General features: G+C 37.8%; 1 protein-coding gene across 1 annotated transcript in view; it reads left to right on the top strand.

Annotated features, from left to right (window-relative positions):
- The window catches only part of CDC5L (cell division cycle 5 like), a 44,249-nt gene that overhangs the window by 8,807 nt on the left and 21,210 nt on the right, over positions 1 to 14,232 (top strand). The window contains exons 6-12 of the mRNA XM_040249545.1: positions 2,015 to 2,233; positions 3,599 to 3,743; positions 4,821 to 5,009; positions 8,327 to 8,475; positions 10,359 to 10,521; positions 12,714 to 12,878; positions 13,937 to 14,017. Of these exons, the coding sequence (XP_040105479.1) occupies positions 2,015 to 2,233; positions 3,599 to 3,743; positions 4,821 to 5,009; positions 8,327 to 8,475; positions 10,359 to 10,521; positions 12,714 to 12,878; positions 13,937 to 14,017 (1,111 nt within the window). The remainder of the gene's footprint in view (positions 1 to 2,014; positions 2,234 to 3,598; positions 3,744 to 4,820; positions 5,010 to 8,326; positions 8,476 to 10,358; positions 10,522 to 12,713; positions 12,879 to 13,936; positions 14,018 to 14,232) is intronic.

The following is a 14,232-nucleotide window of genomic DNA, read 5'->3' as shown; positions in this document are numbered from 1 at the left end:
GGCTCCAGTATTCTCAGCAGCACTGTGCCCAAGGTAGAGCCTCTGGGCAGAAGGAAGCCTTTCCTTCTCAGTGACTGTGTCTGGACTTAGCCTCTGCAGTGGTTCCCTGGAGGCAGGGAACACTTAGTGACTGAACAATAACAATTTATTAGGTATGCAGAAATGGTACTTCATTTAATTTATGATTCTTTAATTTTCACTTTGTCATTTTCAGTTCAGTTCAGTCGCTCAATCGTGTCTGACTCTTTGCGATGCCATGAACCACAGCACGGCAGGCCTCCCTGTCCATCACAAACTCCGGGAGTCCACCCAAACCCATGTCCATTGAGTCGGTGTTGCCATCCAGCCATCTCATCCTCTGTTGTTCCCTTCTCCTCCTGCCTCCAATCTTTCCCAGCATCAGAGTCTTTTAAAATGAGTCAGCTATTTGCCTCAGGTGGCCAAAGTATTGGAGTTTCGGCTTCAACATCAGTCCTTCTAATGAACACCCAGGACTGATCTCCTTTAGGATGGACTGGTTTGATCTCCAGGATGGACTAGTTTGATCTCCTTGCAGTCCAAGGGACTCTCAAGAGTCTTTTCCAACACTACAGTTCAAAAGCATCAATTCTTTGGTGCTCAGCTTTCTTTATAGTCCAACTCTCACATCCATACATGACCACTGGAAAAACCATAGCCTTGACTAGACGGACCTTTGTCAGCAAAGTAATGTCTCTGCTTTTTAATATGCTGTCTAGGTTGGTCATAACTTTCCTTCCAAGGAGTAAGTGTCTTTTAATTTCATGGCTGCAGTCATCATCTGCAGTGATTTTGGAGCCCAAAAAAATAAAGTCAGCCACTGTTTCCCCATCTATTTCCCATGAAGTGATGGGACCAGATGCCATGATCTTTGTTTTCTGAATGTTGAGCTTTAAGCCAACTTTCTCTCCTCTTTCACTTTCATCAAGAGGCTCTTTAGTTCTTCTTCACTTTCTGCCAAAAGGGTGGTGTCATCTGCATATCTGAGGTTATTGATATTTCTCCTTGCAATCTTGATTCTAGCTTGTGTTTCCTCCAGCCCAGCGTTTCTCATGATGTACTCTGCATAGCAGTTAAATAAGCAGGGTGAAAATACACAGCCTTGACGTACTCCTTTTCCTATTTGGAACCAGTCCGTTGTTCCATGTCCAGTTCTAACTGTTGCTTCCTGGCCTGCATACAGGTGTCTCAAGAGGCAGGTCAGGTGGTCTGGTATTCCCATCTCTTTTAGGATTTTCCACAGTTTATTGTGATCCACATAGTCAGAGGCTTTGGCATAGTCAATAAAGCAGAAATAGATGTTTTTTCTGGAACTCTTGCTACTTTGATGATCCAGCGGACGTTGGCAATTTGATCTCTGGTTCCTCTGCCTTTTCTAAAACCAGCTTGAGCATCTGGAAGTTTGCGGTTCCCGTATTGCTGAAGCCTGGCTTGGAGAATTTTGAGCATTACTTTACTAGTGTGTGAGATGAGTGCAGTTGGGCAGTAGTTTGAGCATTTGTTATTTTAGCTGTTTGCATTTTTTCCTCAGTGACCTGTCCTTCTGCTTTTTTCCCTTGAGATGCATTAAAAAAACACTTGCCTGGATTCTTTATATCTAACCATTCCTAATACTAATTGCAAATTTTTTTCATACTATTTACTTTTTGGTACTGTTTTATGATTTTAAAAATGGTGCTACAGAGATATAAAATTTAAAATTGAAAGCTATTGATTTTTTTTTTTGCCCATTTCATTGATATTAAGTGAGTATATTCCCATCCAGAGATTAGATACATATTTATTTATAGTTCCTTCTGGTTTTTCTCTTTGCTCTAGTATATATGTGTACCTTTAAATCAGAACTGGAGTTGATTTTGGTGCATGGGGTGAGGTGAGGATTTAAGTAAATATTTCTTTCCCAAATGACTGGACAGCTTTCTTAGCTCTGTTGGATGCTACATCCCTTCCCTATGGTGTATGATTTTCAAGGTGATCTTTTGTTCTTTTGCTTCAGGCGTCTTGCTGCCCTCCAAAAGAGAAGAGAACTTCGAGCAGCTGGCATAGAAATTCAGAAGAAAAGAAAAAAGAAAAGAGGAGTTGATTATAATGCTGAAATTCCATTTGAAAAAAAGCCTGCTCTTGGTTTCTATGATACTTCTGAGGAAAACTACCAGACTCTTGATGCTGATTTCAGAAAGCTAAGACAGCAGGATCTTGATGGGGAGCTGAGATCGTAAGTTGCCTTTCTGGGTTTTTTTTTCCTTTCTGGTTTTATAAATGGAAAAGTATAGTAGGAATTTTATGGAGGGCCAGATATTATCCTTGTCAGAGCCAGATTTTTCTTAGTCAGCACAATGTGGCTTACATAATGCTTTTACTTATTTAATGGATTCACCTTTCTGAGAAAACCAGTGACCCTGGCTGTAATGTTTTTAGCACAGAATACTGTTTGCATTTCTTGAAATGTCAGCATTTGGCTGTTAGTGAATTTGGAAACAGGTTAGTTATTTCACTAATGGCCTGAAGGAGTATGTCAGAAATCTGGTCTGCTTTTTTTTTTCCCTTAGTGAAAATTTTATGTTGTTTTTCTTAAAGTGAAATTAAAAGGAAGAAATGACCATTACCAGTTCATTCTTAAATCTTTTCATCTAATGAGGATCAGTGTGTATTTTTATCAGATGTCTTAGGATGCAAAGGATTTTGCTTATTTATAGGGATTTTTAGAGTTTCTTTAAATCTTATATCTGAATGTTGTGGAAAAAACCTTTTATGCTTATCAAAGATTTTTAGTTTTCCACTCCCCCAGTGGCCTTCTATATTTCTGTTGACATGAGTTGTTAGTAAACAACAGATGTCAGCCAGTGTGGATCAGCATTTTCTTGAATGTACCCCGTTGTATTTGTTTTTCAGATTAGACCCTTGTTTTAGGTAGCCTCTACAGATAAAAAGATTGAAGAAAAAAAAGTCATTTGGATGGAGTAGACTAGATAGAGGAGAAGGGAGACATGCAGAGGGGAAGGAAGCATTCCTGGTCCTTTAGAAAATGACCTTGAGCCTGGCACTAGACCCTGACACCTCTCTGATGTCATTTGTGAGAACTTAACTATCCTTTAAAAAAAATGATGTCAAACAATTGATTAGTTTTAAAGGAAAATTTAAAACCAATGTTTTAATTCTGTTCCCTTCGTTTGTTCCCCTTTTTGTATACTTTATCATTTTCCTAGTACAAACACATATTTTTGTATGAAGGTAGTCATGATATAGGAGTAGTTTCATGGTTTTCTTTTCACGTTATATGTAACATTTTGCTTATCATCGTAGTCTTTATAGTTATATAGTTTTACTATTTAGTACTTAAATTACTTAGTGTATCTTATTTTCTTAAGAATTCTATTGCTATTCTGTATTCCTCTTGAACATTGTAGTAAGTAATGTATAGGAAAAGGAAACAGCTTAATGTATATAGTTTTGTCTTTTTATTAGTACTTTCTTAAGAAGGGATTATTTTGTTCAGAGTATATGACTATTTGTATGGCCTTTAACATTATTGCCTATGAGTAACTTTGAAAAATTTGTTTTCCACCTTGATCCATGACAGTGAAAAAGAAGGACGAGATAGAAAAAAAGACAAACAGCATTTGAAAAGGAAAAAAGAATCTGATTTACCATCAGCTATTCTTCAAACTAGTGGTGTTTCTGAATTTACTAAAAAGAGGAGCAAACTAGTACTTCCTGCCCCTCAGGTAATCTGATGAAAGTAGTTTTTTCACTGTGTGAACTCACATGCATTTATACATTTTTTCAGCAAATGTTTGCCGGTCTATGTGCTAGGCTTTCTTTTAGGTGCTTGGCACTCCTAAGAAATATTAGGCCTTGAACTTCTCATATGATGGTTTAGTAGTTAATTGTCAGCTCTTAGCAATTTGTCAGTAGACTGGGGCTCCAGGCCTCATTTTTTTGTAGCTGGTAATGGTGGTTTTTGGCCTTGTGGACTTCAGGTGACTACCTTTTAGGGAATGTTTGGTTGTGTCATTCTTCTCTTTTTGAGACAGTAACTTTGAGAATCAATGTGGGAGTTGTGGAGAAGAAACAATTCATTCAGCTCATTGTAGGCTCTGTTCCTGTGGCTGAATTGTGGTTGGTTAGAAACATGGGGATTTTGAATAAGCTTCTCTCGCATTTTGATGAGTACAGCTCTGTAGAATTGGACAGTTTAATGGAGCAGAGGGATGGATTTAGGAGGTTTGAACAGCTTCTTTAGCCAAATGAATGCCCTGGCTGCATTAATATAAAATTCTTGGGTATAAACATAAAATAGTTTTGTCAGATGCTATCATTTGTAGTGGTGATATTTCTTAAATTGGAATTTTGCTGTAACCTTTTCTTTTTTTTCAGTTCTTAGGATATTTGTTTTGGTAAAATTACAAAAATAACACCTTTTGATTTTCTTAGGGATTTTTGTGGCTCAGTGGACTCTCTGATATTTTAGTTTTTAGTATGTGCCCCCCAATTGATAAATGGTTTTGTACAAACACTATTAATTTATAGTCTTGATTTATTAATATATTGTTTTGAGAGAATTTCAGTATGGAAATAGAAGAATACAGTTTGATACTGTATCATGTATGGAATTTCCCCCCTACTTTATATAGGAACACTTTAAAAAACTATTAATATTATGGAAATTTTCAGACCCACAAAGTAAAGAGTAGTACAGAGAACCTCTGTGTACTCAGCAGTTCATCTTTCTAGAATGTGGACGTTTTAAGCTGTGTTATTCTCTGGTTAAATATTGCTACTATGATAACTGTTATCTTCAGATTTCAGACGCAGAACTCCAAGAAGTTGTAAAAGTAGGCCAAGCAAGTGAAATTGCACGTCAGACTGCTGAGGAATCTGGCATAACAAACTCTGCTTCCAGTACTCTCTTGTCTGAGTACAATGTCACCAACAACAGCATTGCTCTGAGAACACCACGAACGCCAGCTTCCCAGGACAGAATTCTGCAGGTAGGCTGCCATATGGTAGAATGAGCCTTTCCGTTTGCTTCCTATCCTTAAAAGTAGTATAAAGGAGAAGACTAAATGGTTTGGTTTTGTGTCTCTTAGTGTAAGCAGTTTGAAACAGTCCTGAATGCATAGCTGCTAGAGATTTCCATGGTAGGGAAGCTAAATCTTGTCAGTAAAGCACAGCATTTAAAAATTACACATTGCCTAGCAGTCCTGGAAAAAAAAAATACGTGTGTAGTTGGTAATTTTATTTATTTGGCTGTACTTGGGTCCTAGTTGCAGCCCACAGGATCTTTCATTGCAGCACACCGATTCTCTAGTTGTGTCTCATGGGCTCTGTAGTTGGGGTGAGTGGGCTTGCTTGCTCTCTGGCACATGGGATCCTAGTTCCCCCAACCAGGGATTAAACCTGTGTACTCTGCATTGCAAGGTGGATTCTTACCCACTGGGCCGCCAGGAGAGTTCCCTGTAGTCAGTAATTTTTTTTTTACAGTGATTTTTAAAACTTCCTTGTGATTCTGTATTAGCATGGCATAGACGGCCTTCAGTACTATTTCCCTCTCGCTCCTTAACATATAGGGTGTACAGCTCTGTGTGTTCCTAGGGTGTTAGCATGCTAGGTAATAGACCTAACTTTCACTTTTCACTTTCATGCATTGGAGAAGGAAATGGCAACCCGCTCCGGTGTTTTTGGAGAATCCCGGGGATGGGGGAGCCTGGTGGGCTGCCGTCTCTGGGGTCGCACAGAGTTGGACACGACTGAAGTGACTTAGCACCAGCAGCAGCAACAGAATACTGTTGCCAGCAGCAGCAACAGAATACTATTGAGTCTTTCAGCACTCCTTACATCTCAGTTTTCTAAGAGTCAAATATAATCTTAAGGTCTTGATTTAGGAGTCAAACAGTCCTATATAAGACTATGTAAAAAAACAGTGCCCCTCATTGTCTGCTTTCTAGAGTTATCAGTGACAGCTCTTTGTTTTCACCACTGTAATGCTAAGACACTTGTTTCATGTTGGTTTTATTTTCAGTTTAAAGCATTTTTTTTCTACTTAGAATTTGAACATTTGGCTCTCTCATGCCCTCTGCCTCTGCTGTGCATCCACACTCTTTCCATTTTCCCATCTTCTGTTGTTGTTAATCATAATTTTTGGTTAGCTCTATATTTATGGTTTACCTTATGCCTATGTGGGGCTTCCCTGGTGGCTCATATGGTAAAGAATCTTCCTGCAATGTAGGAGACTCAGATTCTGTCCCTGGGCCAGGAAGATCCCCTGGAGGAGGGCATAACAAGCCACTCCAGGATTCTTGCCTGGAGAATCCTATGGACAGAGGAGTCTGGCAGGCTACAGTCCATGGGGTTGCAGAGAGTCAGATATGGCTGAGCAACTTTCACACTCACTTGTGACTATGTAAACTGCATTCACTGCTGACCTAGAAAGTACCTTGTAATTATTCTACTGCATAGTATTTTGTTTTTCTTTGGATTAATACTTGTTTTACTTAGTTGCTAAGATTTTTGATTACTTGGCACAAATTCATTTCTGGATCTGGACTTTATTAACTGTCAGTCTCCTGTAAATCTGGTCAAATTTTAGGTATTCTTGTCTTTTTCAGCGCTTGAAGTCTTTCCCAGAATTTCTGAATGTTCTAGTCTGGACTGATAGCTCCTTAGATCTTGTTTATGGCTCATTCTCCTGCTCTCCCTTCAGTGTCACCCTGGAAAGTTTTCCCTTGGGTCTCCTCTTTCCTGGCTCCCATGTCTCTCGCTTTCTTGGTTGGCTCCCTTTTAGTGAGGCATATCTGTCAGTAGCTTTCTGAGGAAGCTTTCGTGGGAGATGGAATTTTTAAGTCTTGAATATTTGTAAGTTACTGTTTTACTCTCTTAATTTGATTGATCGTACAACTGGGTATAGAATTCCAGATTGAAAGGGTTTTTGTTCATAGCTTTGAAGGCAGTATTCCAGGGTCTTCTGACTTGTGCTGTTAAGGTTAATAGGAAACCTGTTTTTTTCCTTCCTTTGGAAGCTTATGTGACCTCTTTTTCACATGCATATTTCTTGATCTGTGTTTATTTTTAACCACTGTACTAGGTACTTGATGAGTCTTTTCATTCTGTAGACTCATGACCTTCAATTCTGGGAAGTTATTCTGAAAATTAGAAAAATTTCCTCCCTTTCATTGCTTTATTTCACTATTCCTCTCTGATTTTTTGTCTTAATTGAGTTTTTTGATTCATTGCTGGAGATTTTCTGAATTTTACCTTCATACAGTTTTTAAATTTCTACTGTCATATTTTAAATTTCTGAACTCTCTCTTTTTTAATTAGACTTGTGTGTATGCATGCTAAGTCTCTTCAGTTGTGTCTGACTCTTTGCAACCCCATGGACTGTAGCCCACCAGGCTCCTCTGTCCATGGAATTTACCAGGCAGGAATACTGGAGTGGGTTGCCATTTCCTTCTCAGGGAATCTTCTCAACCCAGGGATAGAACACATGTCTCCTGCATTGCAGGCAGTTTCTCTACTGTCTGAGGCACCAAGGAAGCACATGTGTGTGTGTGTGTGTGTATTTTTTTAAGATGCAATTTATCCTTTTATAACGTACAGTTCCGTGGTTGGAGTATCAGAGTTGGATTGTAAGAAGAGCATGTGAGATGAGAATTATGGTTGTGACTCTGTGGAAAATGCAGCCTGCCACAGACCCTGAATTGGGGATTAGGAGTTGTGGGTGCTGTGTTAGTAATGAGTGCAGGGTTATAGTAGAGGGACTGTAAAGAGAGCATGTAAGTCCAACCTGAAGAGGTGAAGCAGGACTTCAGAAAGTAATCTGTCTTCTTGAGTTTTCTAATGAAGTAGATAGACCAGTTGGTAATATTTTAACCTCACAGTGAAAGAAACTGAGACTCAGAGAGTCTAATGAAGATTGGATAAAGCATTCATGATAAAGCCAGACTGGGTGTTCTGATGTTTAGCTCAAGCTCATGTTGGGAAAGTTGAATTCTTAGTTTTTCATGTAAAGAGGCTTGGCATGAGTAATAGGAAAAGTTCTTGGGTAATGGTAATTTCATATGTGAGGCCACAATTACATATACATTTCTTGACATATAAAACTATTTCAAAACTTCTGACATGTTAATGTCAGAAAGAATGGAAGCATTGAATTCCTCCATGGTTCAATATTCATTTTCTCTCTTGGTTTTCGTTGAGAAAATATGTAAGAATTCTGCCTGCTTTTTGTGTAGTAGGACTATAAGAAAGGGGTTTGCTATCCTGTCTAAACTGTTAAAACATGCTTGTTTACTATCTTATTAATCAGGAAGCCCAAAACCTCATGGCTCTGACCAACGTGGACACCCCATTAAAAGGTGGACTCAACACCCCTTTGCATGAGAGCGACTTCTCAGGTGTGACACCACAGCGGCAGGTTGTACAGACTCCAAACACAGTTCTTTCTACTCCATTCAGGTATTGTAAATAAACAACTGATTTCTGCTTTCGAAAAACCTGAATCCGAGGACTTGGACAATGTGTTTGCTTTAGAAATGTTGACGGAAAATGGAAATTAGTGTTTAACTTGCTTTTAGAGTTCCCCTCATTCATAGAAGCAAATAACATTATAGTATTTAGGAACTTGTCAAATACTACATGAACCCTGCTTCTTTTTTCAGAGTTTCTGGTGCTGTCAGCTTGTTTGTGAATACTTTTAATCTGATTTAAGAAGTAGATCTATCCATTATTAATGATGATTTGGTGACTTTTATAAAAATTGTAATCCCTTTTATACATGTATTACTGTTGCTTGTTCCCCAACATTTTATTATGAAACAATAACAATAAATGTATAACATTTAGAGAGCTTGAAAGAATGGTCAAACATCCCTATACTCACTACTTGATTCCATGGTTTATGTTTTATTGTGTTTGCTTTATCATGTATCCATCCAGCCATCAGCCTATCTTATATTTAAATACATTTCAAAGCAACTTGCAAGGTATCAGTACATTTCACCCTAAACACTTCTTTGTCATATAAATCATTGACTAGAGTTCAGTATTTGTTTATACTTCTTTTTTTTAAACTTCTTTTGTTTTAAGCTACTATTTTTAAAGAATTTTTAAGATACAAATATTATAGAAACATATTAAAATAGAATTTGAGCTTTTAAGGTTAGAAATAGTTGGGGTTTACTATTAATTTTTAAATTTGTCCTCTTACTGGTTAAGTATGTGAAACATTTCTGACTGTTATAGTTGTGCATGACAGCAGGATCAAGAACTTTGGCAGCGAAAACCTTATGTGACATAACACTTGTGCAAGGCTTGCAAGAGAGCCTAATCCCTCTTTCTCCCGTGTATGTCTTGTTTCTTAACTAGATTGTGAGCTCCTTGGGGGCAGGAATCACGTCTTATATGGTAGCACCTCACCTCACCTCTGGGAACAGCTCTCTGGCAGCATCACCTGTCTGGAACACAGCCAGGATTGAGAAGTAATCAAAAAAACAAAAGTCTTTGAACATATAAAAAGAAAATTATTTATTTTTGGCTGCATTGGGTCTTCATTGATATATGAGGGCTTTCTCTAGTTGCAGCAGTTGGGGCTACTCTCTAATTGTGGTGCACGGGCTTCTCACTGGGGTAGCTTCTCTTGTTGTGGTGCATGGGCTCAGTGGCCCCAAGGCATGTGGGATTCTCCTGGACCAGGGATGGACCAGGGATCGCACCTGTGTCCCCTGCTTTGGCAGGCAGATTCTGAACCACTGGAATACCAGAGAAGTCCAAAGCTTTGGACATTTAAACTGTATGGTGTGAAGTTTATGGCTTTTATTTCTGAGAGTTTCTTAGACCTAACTCAGAACAATTCATATTTAGATGTGATCCTAAAAGTCTGGTGTTTGGTTTCCAAACAAACTTGAAGTATGCATACCTGTGATGAGAATGTGATGGCCAACAGCTATAAGCAGGGAGGAGACAAATGATCAATTGAAGATACTGAACTCAATAAGAGTCATTTGGGGTCTTAAGTGTGGTGGCCAACCTCCCTGACTACTGTGTGTTCTTAGCCACCCTGATGTGTTAAGAAAAGGTTGAAAAATGTTTTATGGACCTAATTAATAAGGTAAAAATATACTAGCTATCATGACTTTATTTGAAGTCATTAAAATAAATACACTATGTATTTAAGCTGAACCTTTATTTTAACCGAGAGGTCTAACTTAAAACTAGATAGGGAGACAGAATTTTAGGAATCTTTATTTATTTTCTTATAAAATAATTTATGTGAAAAATATTTGGAAGCACAATTCAAATAAAGTCGGCACTTTCATTAACTAGAATTTCTGTCTTTCTAGGACTCCTTCTCATGGATCTGAAGGGTTGACTCCCCGGAGTGGGACGACTCCCAAACCAGTTATTAATTCCACCCCGGGTAGAACTCCTCTTCGAGACAAGTTAAACATTAATCCTGAGGATGGAATGGCAGACTACAGTGATCCCTCTTATGTGAAGCAGATGGTATGTGTCAATTCTCTTTTAGTACTTTTTTTAAAAAGTTAAAATCTCAAGGGTACCAGAATAAAATTATCCCCTTGTCAGTGCATATTTCATATGCCTTTAGATTCTGTACACCTGCAGACACTAGAAAAGGAACATGATTTGTAGGACTTGAGAAGGGAAACCTTTTGGTCTTATTAGCCTATTTTTTCTTATTCTTAATTTATTTTTCAGTATTGATTATGCTGATAGTAATTCTCCTTGTATCTTTTGTGATTTTTAATTTTTATTATTTACTAATTAATAGTTTAGCTTCTTGAATGGTACACTGATTTTTTTTCCTATTTTTGTAAAATAAGGTATGAATTTCAAATGCCTTATAAATTAGATTTTGAACTTTGATTCCTGTTTGTCTCTGTACTTTTAGAAGGACAGTCCAAGTATCAGAGCCAAGTTAATTTGATGTTCATTGCTGACCTTAGTGAAGTTTTTCTCCTGTATGTTTTGCAAGATTAAATAGAAAGCTAATTATAAAAGTTACAGTTTTATTTTTGATCATGTTATTGCTTTTATTACATTACTGTTAAGCCTTCTTATTTATGCCATGGAAGATCATTGTGAGATTTTAAAAAATGAATTAAAAGATGCTTACTCCTTGGAAGGAAAGTTATGACCAACCTAGATAGCATATTCAAAAGCAGAGACGTTACTTTGCCAACAAAGGTCCGTCTAGTCAAGGCTATGGTTTTTCCAATAGTCATGTATGGATATGAGAGTTGGACTGTGAAGAAAGCTGAGAGCCAAAGAATTGATGCTTTTGAACTGTAGTGTTGGAGAAGACTCTTGAGAGTCCCTTGGACTGCAAGGAGATCCAACCAATCCATTCTAAAGGAGATCAGTCCTGGGTGTTCTTTGGAAGGAATGATGCTAAAGCTGAAACTCCAGTACTTTGGCCACCTCATGGGAAGATTTGACTCATTGGAAAAGACACTGATGCTGGGAGGGATTGGGGGCAGGAGATGAGAAGGGGATGACAGAGGATGAGATGGCTGGATGGCATCACCGACTCGCTAGACGTGAGTTTGAGTGAACTCTGGGAGTTGGTGATGGACAGGGAAGCCTGGCATGCTGCAATTCATGGGGGTCACAAAGAATTAGACACAACTGAGGAACTGAACTGAATGGTGGTTTGCTTCTAGTTTACAAATTAATTCTAACTTCATGTATAGATTTGGTTAGTTGAGAATTTTTTTAAATGTCTGATTGATACCATGTAATGCTGACTGTGAATGGCTACGTAGGAATTAAACAAGTGAAGAATCTAATGTGTGTAAAAGCACAGATCTGGACACTTGATGGGATTGAAAGTTGAGTAAAGATGTCCCTTGTCTTAAAGAATAGTTTATACTCTGGAGAGATTGGCAGTACTAAACCAAATCCAAAAATAATTGTAATATAAGAACAAAATAAAGCCCTTTGAGTAAAACCAACATGTTTAGGGTGGCTGAAGAAAGAAAGAAATCACATTTGCTGGGTGGGTACTAGGAAAGCCTTCCTTGAAGGAGGTATGCTCAGAAGTAGGGTTGGGGGCTGTCCCATGTGGAGATCACAACATGAGTAAGCATGGAGCATGTTCTGGACGTAGCAGCTCACCTGGTCTTCCTGTCTTACATATATGTGACGGACCAGTTGGGAATGAGACAGACAGACAGGTGAGCTGAGGATGGACTGGGGAAGACTTTGGGTACTAGGCACTTTGAGGAAGTATGAGCTGTTTTCTTTGGCTTGCATATGACCTGTTTTGCATGAAAAAGAATCATACACACGAATTCAGCTGTCTTTTCAGATTAGGTTTTATTTCTCCAAGGACAAATTTACTTTTGAACTTTTCTTTCATTTCCTATTAAATTTCAGAAATCCTTAAAAGGAAATCCTAAAGGATTTCTTATTTTTTTGCCCTTCAGAGGTATAATTCTCAAACCTGCTATTAGACTATCCCAGAGTAAATTCATTGACCACAAATCTAAGTTTTTATGATTGGTCTTAATGTAGGGAAGAAATAGAGATAGAAATGAAACAAAATTTTGTCTCAACCCTTAAGTTAGGGATCATTTTTCTAGAATTTAGGCTAATTGTGTTTTAGAAACTCTTATACAATATTAGTTGAGTATTTTAATGTGTATAAATTGAGAAAGACTAATTTTTTTCTATAGGAAAGAGAATCTCGTGAACACCTCCGTTTAGGATTGTTGGGTCTTCCTGCTCCTAAGAATGACTTTGAAATTGTTCTACCAGAAAATGCCGAGAAGGAACTGGAAGAGCGTGAAATAGATGATACTTACATTGAAGATGCTGCTGATGTGGATGCACGGAAGCAGGTGGGTGACGGCTGTTAACATGTCTCAAGATCTCTACTTAGTGTTTTTTTCAGTACTGAAAAATGCACTAAAGGAAAGTACATAGATCAGTCTTGATAGGTGTTCTTAAAATGTATAATCATATAGGTCGCAATTTAAATATCCTTTGTCAAATTCATTCAGTTCAGTTCAGTCGCTCATTATGCTCCTTTAAAATATGTGTAAGTGGTCTTTTAGACATTGCTTTCATTCTTGCCAAGAAAAGATGTTATTGACCAGTCGTGACAACCTAGAGGGGTGGGATGCGGGGGGGGGGGGGGGGTGGGGTTCAAGAGGGAGGGGACATATGTATATTTATGGCTGATTAGGTTAACTGTCTCAGGTCGTGTGTCTTGAAAGTGGTAAAACTTGAACTAAAACTGAGATCATGTGATCCACTTCAGGACTTTTTGTTGCAGCCCATTTTGGGATATTTTTAGAAATCGAATCATTTCTAGGGATTGGAGTGATGGAAGGCATGCTTTAGAGAGAAAGCACATGAATGTGCTTTTTGGTGGGGGATATATAATAATACTTTATGAATTTAGTTCTCTTTGCTATTTTGAGCTACATTTATTCTAAAAAATGGTTTAAAGTTTTCTTGTGTTAACCCACATTATTCATAATTTAAGAGTCATAAAACAGCACCCTTGCTGGCTGGCCTTTTAAATAAAAATCAGTAGCTTCTTAGGTGGAAGGGAAAGGTTGTATTGCAAGAGGGATAATTGGAAGCATCCCCTCTAAGTTTAGGATTTGGTCTTTTAGACAAGAAAAGAATGATTATCTGATTAAGGGAGCCATGCAAGTCTGGAGAATGCTCCTAGTAGCTGTTGGAAGTTCCTAGTTTGTGCTGTAACATGAGAATGAATAGACTGGCTAATTTCAGTGGCATTCTATTGCCTTTCTACGAACTTATACAGATTACTACAGCTTTAGCTCTTGAACATACATGTTCTTATAGACGAAAGTGTTTTCACCTTTACTGAAATGTGTCAGATACTGTATAGCTGTAAAAATGGTTATAAAAATAATTTTTCTAGGCCATACGAGATGCAGAGCGTGTAAAGGAAATGAAACGAATGCACAAAGCTGTCCAGAAGGATCTGCCAAGACCATCAGAAGTAAGTATTAGAATTTCTGCCTTAGGAAGTTTTAAGTTTCTTTTTATGTGATTGATGTTTTTTATATTATTCATAAAGTCTATAAAACAACATTTCATCTACTTTTTGGAATATAGTAAAGCAGTTCCCAGATCCAGTCTTTGAAATGCTTCACTGGTACAAATAAGAATTTTGAAAGAAAAAAGAAAATAATTTCTTTTGAAAATGTTAAACTG

This window comes from Oryx dammah, unplaced genomic scaffold (genome assembly GCF_014754425.2).
Source record: "Oryx dammah isolate SB20612 unplaced genomic scaffold, SCBI_Odam_1.1 HiC_scaffold_11, whole genome shotgun sequence".
Classification (NCBI taxonomy): Eukaryota; Metazoa; Chordata; class Mammalia; order Artiodactyla; family Bovidae; genus Oryx; species Oryx dammah.
This window is presented reverse-complemented; position numbering and strand designations above follow the sequence as displayed.